Source organism: Gallinula chloropus (assembly GCF_964237585.1).
Source record: "Gallinula chloropus genome assembly, chromosome: 13".
NCBI classification, from domain to species: domain Eukaryota; kingdom Metazoa; phylum Chordata; class Aves; order Gruiformes; family Rallidae; genus Gallinula; species Gallinula chloropus.
The window spans coordinates 10,091,185-10,116,839 of NC_140098.1; the positions used below are offsets into that span (position 1 = coordinate 10,091,185).

The 25,655-nt window shown below is 38.5% G+C and overlaps 1 protein-coding gene across 3 annotated transcripts in view; it reads left to right on the plus strand.

The window, feature by feature from the left end:
* Positions 1 to 4,691: 4,691 nt before the first annotated feature.
* The window catches only part of CHD9 (chromodomain helicase DNA binding protein 9), a gene marked incomplete at its 5' end in the record, with an annotated part of 72,752 nt that continues 51,788 nt past the window's right edge, over positions 4,692 to 25,655 (plus strand). For all 3 annotated transcript variants that reach the window (XM_084270189.1, XM_084270190.1, XM_084270191.1), the window contains one exon: positions 4,692 to 6,116. In XM_084270189.1, the coding sequence (XP_084126315.1) occupies positions 4,692 to 6,116 (1,425 nt within the window). The remainder of the gene's footprint in view (positions 6,117 to 25,655) is intronic.

A 25,655-nucleotide genomic window follows, 5' to 3' on the forward strand; every position in this document is an offset into this window, starting at 1 on the left:
TAGGTCAGGTATTCTTCTTGCACATAGGCATGTGGCAGGGCATCAAACTAAGCTGAGTGTAACTGGTTCAATTTCTAAGTGGTTTTGAATATAACCAGTAAAATTTGAAAAAGATCTTAAAGTTAAAAAAGGTTAGAATTATATAAGTGGTACATGAGAAGTTTGCCGATTAAGAAGAACTATAGTGCATAGTGCATTGAGGTATTCTCTTTGTAGAGGTAGGTTTAGACTGTACAGAACATGACACGCTTTGCTTTTAAATAAAAAGCATGGGTTATGCAGAAAATGGTGCTATTTGTTCATTCTCTTGGAGTCGTTAGATCTATTTCAATACCAGGTCCCCTGTTCTAACGCTTTGGTTTAAGTCTTTAAATTAAAATAAATCTATCAATGTTAAGGACAGGCAGATTGGTAAATAGTGTTGAAACAAGTCTAGCTGGTAGGGAGCAGCAAGTTCGTAAATTCAAGCTCAGCCATTGAAAGTCTCCCAGTTGCTCCATCAAATTGTACCTCTGTTGTAGTGCTCATTTATGTTATAGACTTTGTCCGAGTGTTTCTTAGACACCAGTGTTTTAAAAGGATCTTGCTTGCTTTAAACAAGCAAAGATTAATATTAAATCACTATAAAATGGTGGTAGAGAACGTAAACATATATGCAAAGTGTTTAGAATTAATTTCATTTTTACAGGAAGTTTAACTTCATTACAAATTCTTGATGTAAAAAGGCAGAGAGATGTAAAATTCTATTTAGTATGAGAAATCTAACTTCAGATTGCTGTAAAATGTCATTATCATAACAGTGATTGCTCGTGTTGAAATACTCCGTTTTGACAAAACAAAGATTTTCTTTTTTTAGGAAGAACGAAGAGCTCTTTCCTCTCTGTCTCTCCCTTCTGCTTGTTTTTTTCTTTCTCAAACTCATTCAGCTTCTTTTACTGTGGTTTGATATATTGATTAGAGATTCAAAACTAGTTTCCCCATTCTGATTAAAATTCAACTGGAATAGGATATTATCTTCCATGAGAAGTATTTTGGAACTAGTACTGTAAAACACTGGCTGCTCTTGCATTGTTAAACTTGCAGTTGTCAAGTCCAATAGATGAAAGTCTTCAAAATGTTTATTTCCTTAAAAGCTTTTCTGCCAGCTGAAGGTAAAAGCATGTCCAAAGTTCGAATTGATGCCACAGATCTGTTTGGGAAAGAAAGCTGGATGAAAGTGTGTTAAAATGTAATTGTAGCTGTCATTGTTTTCTGTTTGAGAGGGAGCAAGGACATGGAGAAGAGACTCTCAGAAAAGCATGTAAAGTTCTTGTGGCAGACCTTTTTTTGGTTCATTATGTTGGATGTGAGGAGGTAGGGTTTTTTTAAGGAAGGGACAGAGAAATAGCACTTGCATGCCAATTAAGTTCAGAAATGCAGTACAATTTGCCTTCGCAGGCCTTCACAGTTTGCAAGCTGAGCATCTAATGTTTTCATATTCAGGTGTGGCAGAGAAAAAGGACAACTACTCAATAAATTTGGAAGATGACTGTGTGACAGGCTAGTTTGTCCAAATCAAATACCCTTGAATTTCCAAGCTGTGCTTTTCTTCAGGTTGAAAAGTATAGCTTGGAAACTGTATGCCCTGAAGAAATAAGCTGGGATAGAAGTACTTGTCTGGTCAAAAAGCAAAGTGTCGTAGCCTGAACACAATTCTCTTACAGTTTACAATGCTGTCCTTTCCAAAACAGGTTGGTTGGTTTGGTTTTTGTTACTTCTGCATCTCCTCTTTACAGAGACACTTTCTTCATAATGAATTTATGTTGGTCTGATTAATCTGGAGAGGTTTCTATGTATCTAGCCTTGAGATTTCTCAGTTTGGAAGCTCATCTGCGTTGCCAATCTCACTTGAAGTGGAGCTGACATCTTCAGGTTTTATTTCTTTCTCATACCTATTAGGATTTGTTTTACAAAGCCTTTGCATTTTGTATTGTAAGTGTTTGTATTATTTTTCTATTGGTTCTTCCATTTTTTTTCTTTAATACTGAAAGAAAATAGGAAAAACTAAGATGAATAGCTTTAGGTTTTGACCAAAGAAAGCAAACTTCTGTGAGGCAAGAAACAGTTCTGCAGCCGCAATGATGCCAGCTGTTACGTGTGCTTCTTCCCCATTTTTTTTTTTTACTGTAGAGGGACAGAGTAATCAATAAAACATGAATTGAGGGTCTGGTACGTGATTTTTTTTCAATACAGAGTTGTTTTAGTCCTGTTGGATAATTCTACGCTATTATGTTATTAAACTCAAGAGCATGTATAGTAGTTAATTACAATGGAATAGATGACCCATGTGTCACTTACCCTATGTATTAAAAAAAAAAAAGTACATCCTACTATATTTCTGCTTTTTGAAGTTAGCACAGATGGAATAGTCTTCCTTACAAACCACAGTGAAATATAATACACTTCATCTCTGGTGATATCCAAGGAGCTATATGCAGTGTACTGAGCTCTTTATATTCCATCTCAGTATGTAAACTTTTATTGAAAATAATTCAGATTTGAATTTCTAATGGTAGAGTCCTTGATAGCCTGGAACATGACATTTTACGCATGGCCACCATGATTTTAATATATTTTTCCCAAAATGAGGGTTTCTGTAATTACACCATTTGTTCTGTCTTTCCAATATTCTTTCAAGGCATTTAACCTGGCTTGGTTGTCTTCTCTTAAAATAGCTTTCCCCCAACTTATCTCTTGAGTTGAAATATCCTAAGATAAGAGATGATGATCTTACAAAGGTTATGAAAACCATGCCACACTATCTGCTTGGATCCTGATGTTGGTTTATCCATTGTGAAGGTGCTTGATACTGCAGAAGTCATAATTCTGTTGCTTTTAATCAAAAGCAGAGAGCTTAATCTGTGTTAGGAGATAATGGGGTCTACTTTATGTTAGTGCTTCCTTTAACTTGGGACTTGCAGAAGTCCTGACTTTAAGCAGCAAGTTGCACGTGTATCATCTGGAATCCATGGATACCTTGGTATGCTGAGCTGTCACCTTCCTGAGCTTCTGTGTCTCTTTTATAGTCGTTCTCTATACTCATAGTAATCAATGCTTGTATCAGTCCTGACTTGAGAAATGTCTCCAGACTATGTCTTCAAGAGTGATACAGGATCTATCTCTACTTTTCCTCTGTAGACCAGAAATTTTATATACTGAAACCCTCCACAAGGTTTATTGATTTAGTTTAGGCTTTATTCTAAGTATGGTCTCATTCAGGGACTAGGAGTACAAGCAGAAAAAGTTGTCGTTAGCTTGTCAAAGACTACTTTGTACTTAATAGGTTCAATGTGAACCTTGTCTGTAAGAGAATATTTCAGATGTACAGGGTGTCAGTTTCTGGGAGCATCCTTATACACATCTTACTCTTGGGAGAATTCATTAATGAAGAATTGTAATTGAAATGCAAGAGGAGATCAAGGTGGTGTGGCTCAGTAGTAGGGTCAGGAGTTAAAAGCTATAGCTGTTTTCTTTCCTCTCTTTTCTTGGTGTTTTGTTGGGGTTTTTTTAATAGCATAGATATATGTATTGATAGGATAAAGGAATGATTACTCCATGAAGATCCTCATTTGAAGTGATTGCTCCTTTATTCTAGAGGTTTATTAGTTATCTGGGGAGGTAAATTATTGCAGAGGCACATTTACATTAATTTCCCATTCTGTTTGATTACACTATGAATGTGCAAGTTTTTAGGCTGAAGTTAAACTAACTGTTCTTCTCAGCTCCCCTTGCCTGAAATCCCTGATTGCAAACTCAAATTCCTTGGTGATTGCTCAGTGATACCATGAATAAATAAAAAAGAAAAACAACTTGTATTTCAAATTTGGCAAAGTGTGTAAACTCTGTTATTGATGCAGAGTTAGTTCTTTTCTTGTGTTTGTCTTTGTACCACTGTATTCATCCTCTTGACTTTCCTTTAAAAAAAGGTTTATGTCTGTCTTAAGTGAGATAAAATAGAGTTCTTCAGAATCCTACTTAACGCAACCTAAATAGAAGAAACACTATCTCAGCCTTTCCTACTCAAGTTAGAGAAGCTTTGACTTGAATATAGTTTGTTACCTCTCAAATTTCTTGGTTAAGCATACAGGATTATTGTGAATGTTTTGTGTTTCGTGATTAATTTTTTTTTACAAACAAATGTTAGTTCTGTGAAAAACACAATTCTGTTAGAGTTTGGTAATTTTAATGAAAATAGCAAGGGCGAATCTAAAATTGTGTTTAGGTAGTAGAGCAAAATTCTTGGAATAAAAAGGATTACATTTAGAATATTAAATATTGCTTTAAATATGTAAGACAAAATTCATAACTGCTGCACAGGGCATGGAGTATAAGCAGGAATAACTTAATTGATTTGTGGTTTAGCTAAACTATAAAATCCTAAAGAAAATACCGAAATTCTATGACTGTATTGGGGAGGGGAAGGAGTGATGAGGAGAGTCACAAAACTAATTTTTTCTCTCTTTTTTTTTTTTTTTTCTTCCCATAGGATGCTTTAACACTTTAAGACAAATGTTTCATCAGAAGCAGTAATGGATGTTGACATGCTTTGGACAAGGTGGTGACCACTGGATGTCATTTGTTTCTGTTCACTGCAAAGAGCTGAAATTGACTCCACTTGGAGTTGAGAGGAAAAGCAGTACAGACCTATCAAAATGACTGATCCTATGATGGATTTTTTTGATGATGCCAATCTTTTTAGTGAGACCTTAGAAGGTTTGTCAGATGATGCCTTTGTTCAACCTGGACCTGTTTCACTTGTTGATGAATTAAATTTGGGTGCAGAATTTGAACCTTTGCACATAGACTCATTGAACCATGTGCAAGATGCTCAAAATCAACAAAAGATGAGTGAGTTTGATCAGCTGAATCAGTATGATTCACTGAAACTTCACTCAGTAAATCAGTCTTTTAATAGCTCAGCTGACAACGTCCTATCACCACACTCTCAATTCAATTGTTCACCAATTCATCCGCAAAACCAGTCTAATGGGATGTTTCCAGATGTGGCTGATGGTAGTCCAATGTGGGGTCATCAAACTGCCACAACTGTTTCGAATCAAAACGGATCACCCTTTCACCAAGGACATTCTCAGTCTATGCAGCAAAACAAAAGCTTTGTAGCACACCATGACTTTGCCTTATTTCAGGCTAGTGAACCGCAGCATCAGTGTGCCTCTCTAGGGTCGCAACAGAGCAGAAACAACACGGGGCAAGATGCTCTGAGTCAGCCAAAAGACTTCATGGAAGTTAACGTATCTACTTCTCACAGAGTCAGTGTTAACCACCCACCTCCAGTTTCTAATCCGTCAACTTCACAGCAGTCTCTCTCTGTTCAACAGTTTTCTCAAACTGCAAGTGCTTCAATACATTTTTGTGGGAATCAAGAAGGAAATTTTGATGGACAGTCCCCAACTATTACTCCATGTTCTGTCAATAATAGCCAACAATTTTCATCTCCATATTCTTACTCTAATAACCACATTTCTCCTACCAGCCTTCTTCAGTCTACAACAGCTCTTTCTACTAGCCAGCAGACACACTCTATCTCTGACTTCACTGGAAGCGATGCCTTTTCATCTCAAACAGGGACCAAGCAAGAAACAACGGAGCACATGTTGAATCCTAATACACCTTTGAATTCAAATAGTTTTCAAATGTTGCATTCTGCGCATCCTCAGGGCAACTTTAGTAGTTCAAAACTCTCTCCTGTGAATATTAATTTTCCAGCTTCTGCTGGTTCTGCTTCTCAGATAAGCCATTTCACTGACCCAATTGAAAGCAACGGTTTTACATCTTTAGATGATAACTTACTTCATCAAGTTGACACTCATAATGAACCATTTACAGGACTTGACCCGGATGACCTTCTTCAGGAAGACCTTTTGCCACAGTTTGATGATTCTGCATTTGTTCAGGATAGCACAAGCCATGTTTTAGAGCATGACCTTGAACACCATATAACTCCACCATCATCCGATATTGTTCGGGCCCAGCCTCAAAGTCAGGTCCATCCTTGGCATTCTTCAGTTTCTAATCAGCATCTGCATGATAGAAGTCGTGTAACCTTACAAGGACAGGTATGTAGGGATTTGGGGGCAGGGGTTGAGCTGTTCGTGGTTGATCTTGTGAAATTAATAACAGTGATTGATACTTGTGCTGAAGCATGGTTACTGAGGTCTCTGAGCTGTTGACCCTGAAGAAGTCTAAGAAGCTGCTAGTTTAGGAAGAAAAGAAAAAGAACCACAGCAACCTGTTTATATAGACCTTGCTTTGTCCAGTTGTTATCTTACTCTCAGAGAAAATGAGATTTATAGGACCTGAAATATTTTCAGAGAAAATGATACTGGTCCTTCTTATGTTTCCTAAGTGCAGCAGAGAAAATTGGTTGGTTTATGATTTTGGTGCAAATATAATGACTTACTGTCTTTTAAAGTACAAAAGATTGGTAAGAGCTCTAAAAAGGCTGATTTCCTGCAGGAACTGCAGTGGTTTTGTTGTTAGTCAGCCTTTTGCTTGGTATCTTTGTGCTTGTGCTCATTGACTAAAAATGAGCAAATTTTTGTTGTTGTTTTGATGTGCTTAGTAATAATAGGAAGCATATAAAAGGTTATGCCTGTGTTTGATTTCGTTACTTTTGGCTAAAACAAAAACTTCCGCAGTTGTTTGAGCATAACAGGCACATCTACTGCAAGTATCAAAGCTCTTCTGCATGGAGGACAAGATAGCAGAAATACAATGTACTTTTTTAATGGTATACAAGAAAAATGACCTTTGTAGACAGCACTTTTTCAAATTATAGGACAGAAATTAAAGTTGTGTGGGCATTAAAGGGTTCAGGAAAACAATCGTTTGATTTTTTTTTTTTAGCCTGTTTTTTACCACTGTTGCTTATAGCATAATGTACTGAATTTTCAAATAGTTTTGAGATACTGCTTTTTTTGGAGTCTGCTTTTTTAATGCTGAACTTTATTGTAGTCTTATCTCATCATCTGTTACAGGAAGAGTGTGTCAATAAATGGAAGTGTAGACTGGTGCTTCTGGATTGCTTTGGACTCTTACCACAGTAGCTGAGGTTTTCAAAACCAAACAAAACGGGCCAAGGAAAGTTATATAGCACTGTAACCAGAAAAGTCATGTTCTCATTACAGCTATTAGAGACCTCTCTGTATGAGTTCCTTGCAGTTTTTTGATCTGAAAAAATTCCTAAATCAAATGAACGTGAATACAGGAGAGACTTGATAACCACAAACTTTTTTTCAGATTTGAAATTTATCAATCTTTAAAGCTTTTGCTGTGGTTTTGGAGGTTAGTGGCTTTCCTTGTTAATGCTTGAAGAGTGGAAGTGTGGTATCAGTGATACCAATGAGTTAATACCTTAATTTTATCAGAGTTTGGCAACACCTTGTAGCTTCCAGCTCTAGTTGGATTTGACAGGAATGACTGAAACTTCTGCAATATGGTGGTTTGGCCAAAGGAGGTGTGATTTCTGTATGATAAATGCACGTATCTAGCTGCCATTGCTGGTTATTTAGGTTTTCCAAAATTGCATGACTTGAAATCCACATACATGTGAACATTGAAAATAGGAATTCTTAGTTTGAACTCCTGTTTTAAATTCTAGTAGGAATTTAGCTTGTATTTGGGAAAGGAGACAAAATATTTTCTAATTTTTAATCTGTGCATTTCAAAACAGAGACGACTCAACATCAGGTATGTTCCAGCAGACAGCAGTAAAGAGGCTGTAGTAACTGTATTAATTCTCTCTATTCTTGCTACCAAAGCATATATACAGAGTGTTGTCTTATGGGGCAAGATAACTATTGGAAAGGACCTTAATTACTGAGGGCTTGCAGAACAAAGGCCTGTGAAGGAGGCCATGTAACACTTTTCCCCCCTTTAATTTTAGGTCATTGGTGTAGAGATGAGTATTTAACACATTTAACCGGTGGTCTTGGTTCAGTAGATAGCTTCTCCATCACAACTTCTGCTTATGTTTAGGGAGCTTGTAATTTTCAATTCCTACTAATGAAACTTTTTTTTTGATAAAGTTGTATTTAATAGAAGGTGTATACAGCTGTCTGTCTGAGATAAGCTTGAGTAACTGGATGATGCAGTAGAGTAGATGCATTATGTTGGTTTTGGTAAACATTTATTGTTCATAAGGGGGAAGCAGGGGGTACAGCCAAAGTAGGTACTGTTGTTGGTTCTCTCTAACCTAAAGACACACTGTATAGTAGCTACTAGTGAAACGTGATCCCCGTTATGACACTGTGAACAGTGCTGCAAGGGGAGCAGGACCCGAGTTCTTTGCCAGGAGGCAGAACCCAGCCTTGCAAACACTAGTGTTGAGGCTCCTGGGCTCCCATGAGCATGCCTGGGGTGAAGAGGAAGTGGATGCCAGAAGTGAGTGTGGTGAGAAATCCAGGGGTTAGCATGGGTTGTGAGGAGTGAGTGGGATACAAGCCAGGTGGACAAAATAGGTCTAATAAAACTTTGTGGTGCATTGACTTTGTTGCCTGTATCAGAACCTTCTAAGACTTGAATTTGATCTTGCTGACACGAGTTTTAGTGGTTTGGTTTGTACTAGGAGTAGAAGGAAAGTTCTGAGACCTGGGGAGGATGTTGAAGGGTTTTTTGGGGGCTTGGTTTTGTGTTTAATTGTGGTGGGAAAACAAACTTTGCAGTGTTTAAACTTTCAAACAGTTATAAAACTGCTTGGTTGGGGTTTCATTATTTGGGGGTATGCAGTAAATTGTATGAAATAGTTTCTGACATTGAGTTTATCTAATTGGACACTTACTTAATGTTTCCTTCAGAAACTAGTTGTGAAGTGCAGTAGCCATCAAACTACAGTGAGGAGGAAGGTATCGATGGGGGGGTGACAAGCACACAGTGTGGAAGCCTCTTCACATCAGTAATGCATGTGATACATGAACAGTAACTGCCATAATTTTCTATTACGAGTGTTTCAGATCTGTCTTTTGTCTGATTACAATTATAAGAGGGGGGGTTTAGTGCTAATTCTTACTCACTTACTGCTTTTAGAATTTTAAGTTGAAGATGGGTTTGTTCTGTCTGAGCCTTTTACAACTGAGAGTAGTTTAACTAGAGGGGAAAAAGGTAGAGTAAGGGATGGCAAGGGAATATTGGTTTTCCTGAGATTGGTTTCTTTAGGCTAGGAGTTAGGTGGGAAGGGATTTTGTTAACTTCAAGTAATAGTTAAGGTCAAATGTTTGGTTTTTAACCAGACAATTTTTTCATACTGGCTTTTAAGGAAACAATTTCTGGTATATTATGTTATTTTCATCAGGTTTAGTTTGGTAATGACTGAGATCTTTTTCACAAAGGAAAACTTTATTAAATAGTTAATGAACTGTAGCTGTAGGAATGAACCCTACATTAGACAACACAAGATCCTTAACTGTAGTTATGCGGAGGTTATTTAAAATTAAGAAAGAACATTAAGTACTTGTTTCATTATTTGAAAGCAAGCATGCTCATCACATTTTTACTTGTACAGCTATTCTTTTGATAGAAATTAATTTAAAAATTAATACAATCTGTTCCTTGTAATAATGTTGCAGAATTAAAAACAATCTAGAATGCCTTTTGCTGCTGTTTTACTTTCTCTGTCGGCTGTAATTAGATTATAATTGTAAATAAATTGTGCCTCTCAATTTTATATCATGCATTTTTCATCAGAGCTAGAGAATAAAGTCAAGAAATGCACTGAAGATTCATGTAGTCTATTTTGAGTAATGTAACACTTATCTCTTTAACTCCACTTAAAACTGTCTAGAGTTTGCTAAACCTAAATAGTGTATTTGCTTTTTCATAAAGTTGAACAAGTTCCACAAACGTAAGGGCGTCAACATTCAGTTCTGCACATTTAGAAGAAAAAGGAAGTTAGAAATACAGTCTGAAGCATAAGCTGTCCAGAGAGAAGTTTACAACCGTCTCATTGGATATGCTATTGAGTAATAAGCATTTAATCTCTTCTGGCTACATTCATGAAAGCAGAAAAATTGAGACTAAACTGGAAAATAATATTCCATTAGTCTTAAGTGCTACAGGACAAGTTCATAGTCTTAGCTCTTAAATGAGGTGAACCTTTTTTCCCGTTTGTGACTAAGAGTTTGACACCTAACTGGATAGATAAGTATATTCATGGATTTCAGTGTCTCACATTTAAGTTGGGTTTGGATTTTTTTGTTGTTGTTTGTAAAAACAGACTTGAAACATGCAGGTGCCTTTATACATGTGAGTGCAAGCTTTCCTACCACTTGTTTTATAGCAACAGATGACACACTGGTTCTGGAGACGTTTGTCTTGCCCTGGTTGAAAGTTTGGCAAAGAAGGTCTGAACATGGTAGATGATTGGTTGGTTGGTGTATCCTGGGACACCTGTATATGCCGGAATGGTATGACCTCACATATGAGCATATCATCAGAGATGGAACTGAGTTTGAGCTGATCAGAGTCCAGGCTTATGTGCTGCTAAGATGCATGCCCTCAATAGTCACAGGCCTTTCACCTCTGTGTTGGCAGATGCTAACACAGAGGTGAAAGGTGTTTTCTTGGCTAGTTTTCAGTGGGCTGGGCATAATAAAATAGGTATCTCAGTTTGCCCAATTTCACATCATCTGCAAAGTGAAATCTATACATATGTGCCAGTAAGTGTTTGGGGGGGAGGAGGGGGTGTTGATTAAAAATCATATCTTGTAATCTTGAAATGTGAAAATGACACCCCAAAAAAACAACCCCCAAACCGAGAGAGCCCTAAAACCCAGTTCCTTTTCCTACAATGCTTAATAGTGCTAGTATAGCTCCTATTCAAGCATACCCACTGGATGGATGTTTTTCTTGTTCCTTTAATTATAGGTAGTTTTATGGGTGACACCGTCATACTAATGCAAATCTTTGAACTTTCCTTTTAAACATTTCTGGGAGTTGTACATTCTGGATCTACCTCTCTGTGCTTAGAGAAGCGTTTTCACCTTCCTTATAGGAGCATAATAAATCCTCTACCACAGTGAGGCAGCAGAATTCAGTTGTCATCTCCCAGCACCTAACAGGTTTATCATGCATGTACAAGTAATGAAAGTAATCCCTCCCCTGACCTTCTTCATACCATATTTTCCAGCTTTTTTGCTTGCTTTCTGCTGTTTTCAGAAAGGCCCACATAGAGAGTGATGAGTGAAAGGGGTGAAGCTGTGTCAAATGCAGAGTTCACAAGTGGAGTAGGGCCATGTCTCTGAGCTTGCATCGTGCAGTTCCTGGAATGAACAAAGTCTTTTAAGCTATAGCTGTATATAATATGTTTTCATTACTAATCTGTGGCTTTTTGCCAATGATATATTCATCACTGAAGATAGCAGTGTTTTGATAGGTTTGTTTATAGTTGAATGTGTATGAAGCATTTCCTTTTGTATATATCGTGCCTAAGTTTTTTTTATATAAGCATTTTATTTCGTTTTAGAATGACAAATTACATAGATTGGGGAAAGGAAGTCCGTGTTTGTGAGATTAGATTGTAACACATTTACTGATGAATGCTTGCTATCATTTTTTAAATCCATTTTTCATTTGCCTTGTTTTTCTTTGCCTGGCTTTTCTTTCCAAAACGCTGTATAGCAAGGGAAAGACAAAAATTGCCGGACTTTGGAGATAACGAACCAGAGTATCTGCTTTACAGTTTTAAAGACTTTATGGGTTTGTTAGTAATTACCATCCCTGAGTAGAGTTAAACTATGTCATCATTCTTCTTTTGAATCTTTTTTTGCTATCACTAATGCTTTTCTTAAGTCTTTCTGAACCTTCATCACTTGTCAAATGATTAGTCTGTCCAATTCTCTGTATCTGTTTCCTCTTTAAAACAAAGTACTTGCTGTTGTAATGCTTGTTACAATTTAAGAATATAATTTTTCCTGAGATAATTGTATGCTCATTAAATGACTGCAATAATTGTCTTTAAAATGTGCCAAACGAGAAACATCTTTGTAAGAAGTAGTTAACAGATGGTGAGCATAGGAAAGAAGCTTCTGGCTAGGTCAACTTCCAGGAGTAATCCAACAGATATCAAGGCGAAAACAGTTGACAAAAATAAGTAAAATAAATACTTTTTTTTAAATGGTATTTTAGAAAAGTGTGATTGAATAATCTAAATAATTATTTGCAAGCGGGTGTCTTGTTAACACTGAAGAACCATAAAGCAGTTCTGTGATGTCAGAGTGCTGATAATAATTGTGCAAGCTCGGTGTCTGGAAGAAGTGGTACCTAATTACAGGGACAACAGAAAACAAAACCCGGCTTAAATTGTCCTGAAGGCAGCAACATGTACTACAGACCAGTGAAGCTGTAGTTCAATATATAGCTGAACTAAACTTAGTTTAAGGGATAAAAACCTATGGAAAAAATCTCCTATTCTTCCACTTTATGTTGTGTTAATGTAACCATTTGTGCTGTGAATCCAAATTGGAAAGTCAGGTGCAGAGAAACTTTCTGCTTTGTCAGAGCTTATTTTTGGGAATACAAGTTCCTGATTCAGTTCTCATAGTTACACAGAGTTGTTTGCTGTAGGAATGGTGGTGGGAAGAGAGGAAGGAATGGCAAGTATAATTTTCTGTAGGAGAGGCAAAACAATTGCACGTGGAACTGCAGCTTCAGATGAATGGGGAGTGGAAGGGGACTGTTGTGGGACTCTCCCTTGGACTCTGGGGTAGCCACAATGCTGCTCTGTCCAACACCGTTACCTGCAGTCTGAATTCTTGGATGGCTTCAAACATACCGTTGCTTCTCAAACTTCCAGAAGAGCGCTTCATCTTAAGACATTCTGTAGAAGATCAACACTGTAAAGTGTTGGTGAAGTGCTGTTACTGAAAGAGGAGCAGAACAACTTACAAAGTTGTTAACCACTGTGACGGCTTTGAAGCTAAAGAATTTGAAGTACATTTGGAGTCAGTGTGGCTTTTCTCCAGGTGTCTGTGCGCTTGGTGCAGGCAAGTTTTATAAATTTTTAGCTGTTAATTTTAAATGTATAGAGAGATCAAAATAACTTCCAGCACTTTGTCCACCAAACAGCCTCCTACATGTGGAGAGCTGTTGTTTTTTTTGTTTGTTACCAGGTTAAAAATTTGCACAAGTTCCTGGTTACATGGATATCCAAGACAGTGTCTATCTTAAGGGGCAGAGTGGTTTGACTTTGAGAACTTTCCAGGCTAGTAAATACAAATGAAGGGATTTCTAGGATGATGAGACTGAGAATTCTTACGTCTATTTGAGTAAGTGTGATAAATGAATTTAGGAACGTAAGTTTAGGCTAAAAGCAGTTGACAAGTCATGTTGTTGAAAGCTGTGTAATTTGTAGTAGAGATTGATTTTTCTTTCATAAACATGGCAGGTTTTCTTTTGTGTGTGTTATTTGTCTTGTGCTTGCACTTACTTGGGTTTTTTGCTCCCCTGATGTCTTGCTGTGAAGGCTAGCACGTTAATTGGTATCTTTGGAAAATGTTCCCATCTTTTACATACCGCCTTTTCGGGAGTTAGTCTGGGTTTGAGAGTCATTTCAATGCTAGGAGCATATTGCATATGTGTGCATAATGCTATTCAATAGTGTACTGAATTGCAAACTAGAATGAGTTTCAGATTGATAGGAAGGCTTCTTTTAAGAGACATTCATGACTTCACAATTTAGTTTGTATGTTGGAGAGAAAAGAGAAGCTGGGCTTAGTGTTGAAGAAAGTGGGGCAAATATTTTGGTTGAGAATGTTTTGTTTATTTATAATTTGGAACATTGTTTCAGAAGGAGAGTTCTGGCTGACAGGTTTTGAAAATAATCTTAAGAGTAATCTTTAAAACAGTTGTACCATCTTTTTTACTGAGGCATCTACAGAATGAGAGTTCTGGAATAGTATTTAAGCAAACATCCTTGAAGAACATAACTATTGTGCTTTTCATGACTTGCATTGTGCTGTGGCATACAGGACCTGTTTTTATACCTGAGAGGATAAGAAATAGTGCCAGAATATGTGCCACATCTGGGTTGTTGTTCTTCTTTGCCAGATCTTTGTAGCAGCTGCTCATGAAGCTGAGGTCTGGCTCAGCTTGATGTGTAAATTTTGTCATAGCAGGAACTTTGGCTTTCAGACTTACAAGAACCAGTGACCAGCTGTTACAGAACACAAGTTGTCACAGGAGGCAGGTAGATTAATCTAAGGAGTGTGAGTGACAAAATCAGATGTGTGTTTCTCTGTCTTTGAGTTTAGTAAGAACAATTTAAAAAAAAAAAAAAAGATGAGGCAATTTTATTTTGATGTGTCTGTGTTGTAGCTTCTGTTTACATGATCCAAGAGAATTCTTCAAACTGCAGTCACGTGGTGTTATGAAATGTGGTCCACTGCAGATCCTACTCCAGAGGCATGTGTTACAGTGCCAGCCCGGTGCACATTTTGGCATAGTGCAGTTGAACTGTACATGAATACAGGTGTTGACTGATTTCAGGAGATTCTCAGAACCAGTGACCCCATCTTGTTCTGAACATGGTGGGATGAAGGTGTTCGTGCTTCTCGCTGTGCCCAAGGATGTCCTTGGCAGCATGCAGGTGTCTCCAACCAGGCCATCATGCTGCTGGGCGTTGATAGCGGTTTCTATTGACTAACGCCATTAAAGATGATAACAACTTCTCTTGTCTTTAGATTTACACTGGGTCTAGTCCTGCCTTTTCTGAGCCAGGCTCAGCTGGGGTAAAAAATTACTGCTATGGTTTTGTTTCCAGAGATGTCTTGCAATTTTTTTTCTCTGCTGTTCTGGTTTGGGTTTTTGGAAGGGTTTTTGTTGTTTTCTTAGGGTTTTGTTTAGCTTTTGCTGTGGTGTTTTCCCTGGTTACCCGTGTGAAGCTCTTGAAGGCTATGTTCTTTCTCTAGAAATTTTTTGGGAGACTTTGGGGAAAAAGTGGGATAATGTTTTTCTTTTTACTTTCTGGGCTTCCTTCTTTCCTCAAGTTCATTTCTCTTGGTCCCCAGTAGTATCCTCTGACTTTTGTTAGCTTTGTTTTCAGTTGCCTCTTTTTTTTTTTTCTTTTTTTTTTTTTTATAGATGCTTTTTCTGTAGGCATCTAGTTTTCCCCCTTAATTGGGAGGGAGATGTGGATTTGTTCAGGAATACTAGATTCATAAAACTAGATTGAACAGCAGTGTAGGCTGCAAATATGGAAAAGTAGTCTTTTGAAGTGGAGGTTCTGACGTAGAAAACAGTTTAAGTAATTCGTTGAAGCTGGTAAAATATTGAAGTTGGTTTGAACTGAAGTGGAATAAATATGCCACGCACCCCCAATATAAATGGAATTATGGTGTGCCATCAGTAATGGTTTTAATGATATTAGTGATTCCCTAGCTGTTCTCATGTTAAAAATAAATTCCTTATTCCAGTTTTTGTCTGTACATTTGAATGTGTGGTAAGAGCTGGGTGCTTTTGGTTTAGGTTGGTTTTTTTCTGGGTCACTGAAATTACAAATGTTGAAAACATCTTGGTTACTCTGTTAGGTATCCAGGGCTACTACAAAAACAAGAGATTGAGTAAACTTTTAAATTTAACTGTTTCTAGGGAATAAAATTATGGTAATAGAGGTCTTACATGCTGGGTAGGCTTTCTGAGTATGCAATCTGTTTTGATTTAAAGATTGCCCATGTACAGTATTTCTGTATTAATATGGAGTCAGATCCTGTCTCCACATGCCATCTTTCACGGTGCTTCCTTGTTCTGCCATGAACAAGGAATGAAAATACATAGATTAAAAAAGCCCCCAAAACTAATGAACAACCAAAACACAACCAAACTAAAAAATAGCTCAACAACCCAACCCACCCCCCAAAAATACCCTTTAAAAGAGGCTGCCAATTCTATCATAGGATCATTTCCTGGTACTGACCGAAGCGGGTTGGTTGTAGCACGTTGTTCTGTGAGCCTTCATGCTCTCAGTAAGCCACTTCATTAATTCTACTTTACCATTACACTCACTGTACTATAAATTTTGAGCAGAATTTGCTAAATTACGCTGTTAAAACATGTTGTGGAAGAGAATCTTTCTCTGTTTTGTGTAATCTGTGGTTGTTTCTCTGACCTAGCCCAGCTTTCCTTTCTGTAGGTAATTGCAAAAGCGAGGCGTTGAGACAAAAGGTGGGCAGGTTCATGCTAGTTCTGCATACTTCTTGCCTACTTGCCCTTTGCTTTCATCACTTCAGTAGGTTAAGTGTCTCCTTTAAAGTAGCAGAAGAGTGCAGAAAAGTAGACCTTGGACGGTTCTGCATTTTACCAGCCCTTCACAACTGTAATGACTCCTGACTCTGGGACAAAAAACAAATGGAGAGGTATCGAGGGGAAGAGTATGGCAGTAGTAAACTTGTAAAGTATGACAAGATTTTAATTATAAACAGGTTTTAATTATAAAAATGTTTTCTTCCAAGGCCACTCCCATGAGAGGTGTAGAAGGAATGCTTTACCTGAAATTAGTTTTTGACGAGAACCAGCTACCGTGAAAGTCCTGTTGCTTTTTCTTGTGCCAAGGGATGTCTGCTTTGTTTTTTTCTGAGTGTGCTTGGGATAGGCATGGTGAAGCTGCTCTTGGGTGGTTGGGTTAAGGTGGACAAAAAGCTCCAGGTAGTTTGGGTGGGTATTTGTCTCCTGGTTGGTAATGCTAAACATGAGAAGATTCTTCTTGATGGCACACAAAAGTGGTGGCTGTTTAGAACGTGAGTGGGCTGGTAGCAACGTGTGATGACAGAGGGAAGTTTGTTCTTTTTCAGTTTAATTTGGAGTCTTTTGTAATTGTTTTCTCTTATGCCCTGTTTTTGAATCAAATTCTTTGTTGTTTTACATAAAAATCAGCATTTTTAAGGATTTGGTCATCTTGGATAAATCGTAATTTCTGTAGAAAGTTAAATGGAATTACTTAAGACTGCTTGAAAACAAAACGGTAGCTAAAGCCTGGATACTTTTAAAATAATATGCAAACTTCAAATTGCACCTGTGTTATTTGAATAGTTGGGTGTGTAGCAAAGAGGCTGCATAAAAGCTATCTCTGCACCTTCAACTTTCTGCCCTCTGGTTTGCACAGCGTATAGAGGTTACTCAATGTTCTCTTTTCCTGAAAAATAGGTAGTCAAAATTTCAGCTGCTATTTAAAATTGGTAGCTTTATGGAGCTTCTAATAAAATCCCTTTATTTACAAACTTCTGTCCATATCTGCTGTGTTGAAAAGATTTCCCAAGATCTTTTATTTCCCAGTGAGCTGAAACCTGAGTTGGTGGCAGGTGGAAAAGCTGCATGCTTGCTTCCCTCAGCTTTCAGGGTTTCCTCTGAGACACTTTCTAGTAATGTAGAAAAAAATAGCTTTTAAAACTTTATTTGGATTAAGTTTGTGCACCTCTTTCTACCCCTTCCCGGTTTTTATGAGAGGTGATGTTATACACATAACTGATAGATATGATATGTGTTCACCTGCACATAGCTGGATTGGTCAAACACAATTGCATATTCAATTTTTACAGTATTTGTTTCACATTGTGTACTGCAGTTTGTATTTTTTTTTTTGTTATGATGGTATTGGGTCACGGACACAGATTTCCTTTGGTATCTGGATGACACAGTTGGATGCTTTGGGTCAGTATTTACATTGTGCTGGATGTACAGGTTGTGGTGCTTTCATAGCTGGGATGCCTGGAAGCTGGGTTATTGAACTCCTAGTCTGCTTTGGCTTGATAGAGTTTCACATGGTAAGATTTGTGTACTCAGCTGAAACTAGCCAACAGAGTTTTGGTGGATTAGTGTGGGTTTGAGCTGTATATATATTTTAAGCTATATCTATATATTTGAGCTATATATATTTTAAGAAAGCAGCAATAAATTTTGCTGTGAAAAGGGGAACTTCAGAAATTCAGTATATTGTGTGTGGTATTTATTTCTTTTACCTTATTTTGTGGGTGGAATATATTTCATTTCAGATACTTTTTCCACATTATGTTGCCAACTTGCATTTATAATTCGTAGCACTCTGATTGCAGAATTCTGATGTTCTGTGTTTCCAAACAAATGCAAACTTGGATTTAATTTGGCCCCTTGTTTGTCTTTTGGTTTTGGAAAAGTGCTAATGCTTAACTTCCTTTTGTGAGTCATAAGACCTAAAGTGAGCTGCTGTATCATTATAGAACTTGTTCCTTTCCAGACAGGCAGTTTCTGAAAGTATCTTTTTCCATTAGAGACTAGCTTCCTTTGTGTCAGTAGAAAAGATTACGTTTCAGAAGCTCTGCTTTGACCATCATATTGTGAGACATCTCTCTGCATGTAAACCTGAGCATTTGAATTGTCTTGCTGACTTCAGACAACCCAACTCTTGAATTTGTCTTTGAGGACAGGAGAGTTAGAATAGCAAAGGGAAAATGGTGTAGAAAGTAAGTGGTACTTCCTGAAATTGATGCTTAGAAATATAATCTATTCCAACAATCTCCTCTCTTTTGTTTTGTTTTTATTATGCATGGAGAATTGAAACAGGTTTGAATAATCAGGATGGAGGTATACAGTAAGTGGAATCCTATCAGGATATTTTACCTTATGTTTTAAATAGGCTACGTTACACTTTTTGGAAGGGGGGTAATACATATTGAAAAGTTCTTTTTCAGTCTTACTTAAAAACTAGAGAATGATACTACAGGTTGACAAATTAGTACATTGGTAGAGGAACAACAGTTTAAATATTGTCATCCTTGTACTGCATGGCATTTGCCTTTTAAGTGTTTATTCAGCCGTATATCCATCTATATAACGTAGCAATTTGCCGTGGGAGTCCTGTCAGTAAGTGCACCTTTAAAAGGCTCAGACACACAGGTAGGAAGGGGAAAACTAGAAGTTAGAGGGTGATGTTAGAGGGCACAAATTTAAAACAAGAATAGCAAAACAGGCAGTGTAAAAAGATTGGTATTGTCTCCACTTAAAATGTCTTCTGAAGAAACATGGGTCACCACAGCGTTTCTACAGGTCTTTGGTTTTGATGCGTTTGTCTTCAGGGGAGGGGGGGAAGAGGTGTTTACAGGAAGGCCCTTGAGCAGAACTTCTGTTCGGGTTTCTTTTTGTCAGATGAACATTTCTGTGGAAGGAGAGAGCAAAGAAAGAATGTGTAGATTAAGCAGTGTCTAAGGGCTGTGTCTTGATGCTTGTGCTCACTCTACTTACAATGTCTTACATGGATTCTTAGAATTCCAGGGGTTTTGAGCTCATGTTTGATTTCTCTCAATAAGATACCTCTTCTCTACCTGTTTGTCTGCTTCATGTAAGTGGTAGGGACATCCCTGAGGTTTCTGTTCTTCTAATTTAAATAAATTCGATCAATGGATTAGAAATTGCTAGCGGCTTGGAAGCATAAGTGCACAGACTTGTTGTATAGCTGTATTTTTTTTAAACAAGTAAACTGGCAAAGAATTGAACAGCTGTCACTGGTAGTTTAATGTGCATGGTTAACTGTAACCTGAGAAGCAGCCTAGCTGAAGGTTTTAAAGCTAAATCTTTCTTGTAAATCTTTAGGCAAAGAATGTATGACTGGCTTCGTAGTAAGGGACAGAAGTGGTCCTTGCTCTATGAAGGACAACTGTTCTGTCACCTGGGAGGTTGGCGGACAAATTAATATCTTACTGTTTTGATTGAGATCAAACAACACTGGAAAGAGGCCAGTCGGGTGAAGGTATTAATAATGGGTTGCCTTCAGACAGCCAGTAAGGTTTGACGTTGTAGTGAACAAACCTTGGGCAAGTTGATCTTGATAGGATGACTGCATGAAGTCTTATGTGTCCAGTGATAAAACATCCAGTTGAGGGGTGTGTGTGTGTGTGTGTGGGTGTGTGTGGGGGTGTGTGGGTGTGTGTGTGTGTGTGAAATAATTGTGAGAACTCAGTGGAGCTTTTGCTAAACCATTTTGACCCTTAGGATAGGCATTACAGGCTTTAAGAAGTCTGCACAGCTAGAGGTGTGGCAGGACTGTTGATCTGAGCCTAGTAATTGAAATCAATGGTGCATCCACAGTGCCAGTTGGTCAGGCCTAGATCAATACAAGTACTCTGCATTACAAATTTTGCATGTGGAGAACTTCTCTGAAGCAGTGGGTTTTATTGGCATTGTATGCCATTGTCCCAATTGCTCTGTTCACCGTGACAGACGAGAACCAGAGAGAGGTGGGTATGGGATGGGCACAGAACTCCAAGCCAGTGAAAACAGGCACATCTGATCCTGTAACTTGGCGGAGCAAGCGGGATGAAGTTCTCGACTTCTTTGACTTGCTGGCAGTTCAACAGGCTCCACTACATAGTAGCTCCTGTAAGAATTACAGTTAATGTTGCACACAGTTTTACACCACTACTAAATATTCAGAGAAACAATCGTAACTGTAGTTGGCACCCAATCCCAAAAAATGTATTCAGAACAAAGCTGAAGTGTGTAGTGGGCTCACTCTTTAATAGCAGACACTGCCTTTGCAGCATGCCCAGGTTACCAGCCTCTGGTTGTGCTGGACAGTGGGTTGATTCTATCACAGTGAATCACAATACAGCAAGCCAGAAGCTGCTACTAAGCACAGCTGTGGCATCTTAGTTATAGAAGTGGTGAAACATGATTAGTGATAGTTATAACCAGGTTCTGTAGCATTGAGATGAGAAAAAACAGCCTATCGAGTGTGTGATGTGGAAGGCAGGTGCTCCTTTTGTCTTAAAAACGTGACTTGTTTAGGGTTGCCGAGCTTTACACTAATGTTTTCATTTCAATGTAAATTTAAAATTTGGTTATAAGCTTGGTGTTAAATGCCTTATGAGTTACAAGTCACAGAAACCAGACTTAGATCTTGAAGTGACTGTTAAACAGATAAAAACTGTTGCTTGGCCATGCTGCCTTTCGTTTATCAGCGTTACATGTAGCAACTGTGGAGGATGGAAAATGTATATTTTCATTTTTTTCCTTGTATTTTTTCCATTTTTTAAGTTATGTGTAACACATTTATTTGGGTTAGGTATCACATATCGCACACAGAGACATTCATTAGTGATGATAATAAGCATGAAAAAGAAAAGTATTACCAGTATATTGAAAGAACTAGGACTTGGAACGCTTCGTTGACTCTCTTAATAGTTGCGTATATGGAGAACAGAAAAATGGTAGAACCCCGTGGATCTTCATTTGCCAATGCGCTTGGCTTTGTAGCACAGGCCCAACAGATGGTATGGAGCAACTGTTGAACAAGAAAATGAAAAGCAATTCAGAAGGAACTCTGAAGGACTAAAAAAGGCATTTTAAAGGGTGGGGGGAAGGTACTTTGCTGGAGAAAAGAAACCCTGTTGTGTTTTTGGAGGTTACCTTCCCATCAGATTTCCAGAAGTAGCCAAATTAATGATGGGATCTTATTTCAATGCATCATCTAAAGAAAACAGCTTGTTTATCTGGGATTGCATTTGGCAAAGGCAGCTTTTCTGCATGCTTGTGGGGTGACTACGCATTCATATTGTAAGGACTGTTCTGTAGATTGACTCTGTCAGGGGTGTGAGCTTGTATCTTTCATCATAGAAACAATTTTTGATTGCAGAGCCACCATTTAATAAGCACTAGAAGAGTTATTTGTGCATCTTTTTTAGAGGAAGCAAGTTCGGAGTACTGGAATGGAATTCAGAAGTAAGAGTTGAGTTGACGCATTTACTTTTCAAAGTTGTATTCCTAAATACAGGTTTACCATGGAAATGAATGGATATTCCATTAAGATTTTTCACTGTAGTAGCTTAAAGCAACGGCAGTTTTCAAATTCTGGTGTGTTTATAATATGAAAAAAAATGCTAATTTGAAAAAAACTCCAAGGTATTGATTATCACTAATTATGTGATTAATTTATTTTTGTGATGGTTGTGATACTGATACTACTTTGGTGACTTGACATGCACAATGGGATTCCTTGTTTAGTAATAATCATGAACAAAGATGATGAGGTACTAAATGATGATCATGTTTCCAGGTGTCTAATTTTAGCTGCTTTCAGTGCAGCTGATGTTAAGGTCATCTTGATTTTGTGAAGGACCTGGTAGACTAGGAAGAAGGTATGCTGTCATGACGTATGGCACTTAGTATGTGCATCTTGCAGGTGTGAACTACAACCAGTAGAAGTAAAAGAATTATTCAAGGCATTGCAGATGTAAACTGTAGCTTTGTGTTGTTGCACTAGTTGTAATTTGGTTCTTAGTGGTAGCTAGTGTTTGGGTGAGTAGATCCACAAGTGAAGATAATGATTTAAAAAAAGCAAGTGCTTTATATAATTAAATCATTAATGTGTGGCACATCAAAATTCCAGCGAAAGGCATTACTGGTCCTTAGAGTATATCAAGAATGGATGCAACTCCAGAGAGATCCTTAGTCTTAAATATTCTGTGCATACACAGAATTGAAAGCATGAATGGCCACACCTACTGTAAGAGTGCTTTTGCAGTAGAAGCAGTATTGTACTTAGGGAACACACAAGGTGGGATATGGGAGGATTTTCCAGGACACTGAAGTTTTTTCTGTGTTTAACTTTTTTTTCCTTGGGGTTTCCTTTATAGTGATATGCAAAGAATGTGAAGAAGCTATCAGTTGTTGTGGAGCAAATTATAACAGGCTTAGGCCTTCAAGGGAAAACCCTAATGTCAGTATGTGTTAAGGGCAGTGATTGTCCTTGCCGTGGGAAGCACGGTTATGCCAGCAAAGCTCTTTCAACACATGCCCTACACAACCCACAGCAAAATGTTGCAGAAATGCCTCTCTATGAAAAGCATACTCAGCAGAGTGCTGCTGGCTGTTGGGAACTGTCATGATTCTGTCTCTCGGTGTTGTGGGAGATTCGGGCATGTGTGGTGTACCTTCTACTCCTGCAAGGCAGCACAGTGAATTCTTTTGAATGCTGCTGAAGAGAAGATGCTCCCTGGCCTCGGTCAATCAGGGCATATGTGGGGAAGTCTCAGATGTTGCCTTACATGTTCCACCCTTCATATTTTTCAGGGCTAGCTCTTCCCTGTGAACAGCAGTTCAGCCTGTACCTGCTGCTGTTAACAGCCTTTGCAGGCAGCAGCAGCACAGGATGGACATGCGTCCTGCCAGTTTCCCTGCTGCCCACAGGACCCCGAACAGCAGCAGGGAACTGATGGGAGGCCTCTTCCTTCACTCGGCTGCTGCTTGGCAAGCTGTTATCAGGAGTGATACCCTGGATCATGCTCTGTGCAGACTACAGGCAATACTGCATTGGCTGATGTTTGGTTATATTTTGATGATTATCTTTGCAACTGTGAAGAGTAAAAACTTATTTTTCCAAAGAAAATCTTCAGGTTTTAAATACGTGGCTACCTCAGGGTTTTCCTTTCCACCTTCCCCTGTATTGTTTGTTGGTTAAGAGTTTCTTTCTTAATGCTGATCGATGGAAGAGGTTTGTAAGCTGTTGGCAAAGGGATGTGTTCCTTTAGGGTGTTTGAACTGCGTCTCCTCTCAGTAAGGGGGAGGGGTATTTTTGGCTTGGCAAATGGCTTTGTCCTTTTTGTTGTAGAGGCGATATAGCTTTCGAAATTGTTTTCAGCATGGATGATGATTTATAACTGTTTAACTATTTATAGCCACACATTTTTAGAAGCATGAAATGATTATTAGACTGAAAGACCTCTGCTGAATTAGATTATTTTGGTTGCTTTGCTTGCTAAGTACATGCACATACTGTCTTCTGTAACGCAAGCATGGTCTTCGTTGTTCTGAGCTCAGAATACTTGTGTTGCTTTCCAGTTGTGGTTTTTGTGACAGTAGTGACTTCCTTGATGAAGGTTTCATTACAGCTTTACTTAGCTTAGAAGGCCTGTCTAGTGCTTTCCTGCATCTTCATGAATGTCATTTCCATATGGTTAGAAAAGTCATAGGAAAATTTAAAGATTATGTTCCCTGTTTCCTAATAAGTAGCTTGCTGTTTGTGTGGTGCAGGACTTGTAGTTTACAAATAGAAGCAGCAGTGTAGAGTGAGGAGGAGAGGGTTGGCCTGGGGAATTAAAACATAGAGTATCAAGCATATTCACAATTTTGCAGTAAGAAAGTAGTAGGAAGTAGTTGGAACTGTTGAGGAATAACATGAAGAAGCAGCTTTGAGCTCTGAGGATATGCAGTGTAAGAAACTTTTAAAACAAAGTAATGCAATATTTAGGAAATTATTGCAAAAAAAAAAGTTTCTATATTGCCTGCTTAATTAGTAGGCAGTTTTGTTTGTTTTGGTGGGGTTTTTTTTGTTCTGGCCCTGAAATGTTCAAGAACATACCATTTATTTTAAAAACCCTGTAATGGTACTGGCTTCAGTAATATTTGGCTTAGAGCTGAAATTATACCAAGAACACGTTAAGAATATTTTTTTGTTTAGCTGATCTTAAAATAGTACATTGTTACAGCATTTTTACTGAGTTAGGAGATAACCCTGAAAGATAAATCACTGTTGTTTGTTACAGATAACTGTAACTGTAATGTAGAAGCATCTTGGCTAGAGTTCCCAAAATTAAAATTGAAATGTAAAAATTGTCCTTGCAATTTAACTGCATGTGTACAGAAATAACTTGAATTTAAGTGGTATTGTTAAGAAAAAAAAAATTATTTAATGTATCGATACCACTGATGTTTGCAATGGACAATGAACCAAATTTTGAAAGGAATCTCAGATAGAAGCGCAATTCTGATTGTGCAAGGCATAACAGTCCTTGCAGCGTGTTAAATTTGCTATGGAAAGACACGTATCACAAAATAGAAGTATAAATACGAAGCAAAACACATCAAATCCTTGTCCTCATACTTCAATGGGCTTCTGAGAACCAAGGGTAGAGCTGTGCTGTAGAAACCTTCATGGTTTTTAATAACCCTTGAAAAAACCCACTGGTACCTTCCTTTTGGTTCTATCTGATATGTTGGCAGTGCGGTTTTAGAAACGTGTCTGATTTTTCCCAGTCGCACTTGAAAGCAGCGCGGGGATGGAGAGCGCAGCGTGCTTACCCCGCAGAGTGCCCCGCGGGCCGGGGCAGGGGGCGCGGAGGGGTGAAGTGGGATGAGGAGTTACTCCGTTCTCTGTAGGAAGCGGGGCAGCCTAACCGAACGCTGACACAGACGCTGTAGTGAGTTCCGTGTAAAAAAAAAATACAGAATGAAAAAAACCCAACCCCAAACAATCCCAGTGTTGGAGAGCAAAGAACGGCGGGGGCCGTGGAGCGAGGTTTGAGCCTCGGCTGCCGCCCCGGCCCGGTGCCGGCGAGGGGACGGAGCGGCGCGGTTGGGCGGGGAGCCGCGTAGTTCCCACGGCTTCCCGCGCCGGCGGCAGGTCTGCGGGAGGCGGGAAGGCAAGAGTTAATGCCCGCACCACACGCCGGGAAGAGCAGCCCGTTGGGGGTTAAACTGCGGAGTCTAATGGAATAATAACGGGTAGCACCATCTGCTGGCCTACTTCCGCAGAAGGAGTCAGTATTTTTAACGACATCTCTAATATTCATGCTGATGCATTTTGATGCTTTGTGCATTCGTTTCTTTCTGTGCTTTGTTGGAATCCGGCGGTCTGCTCGGAG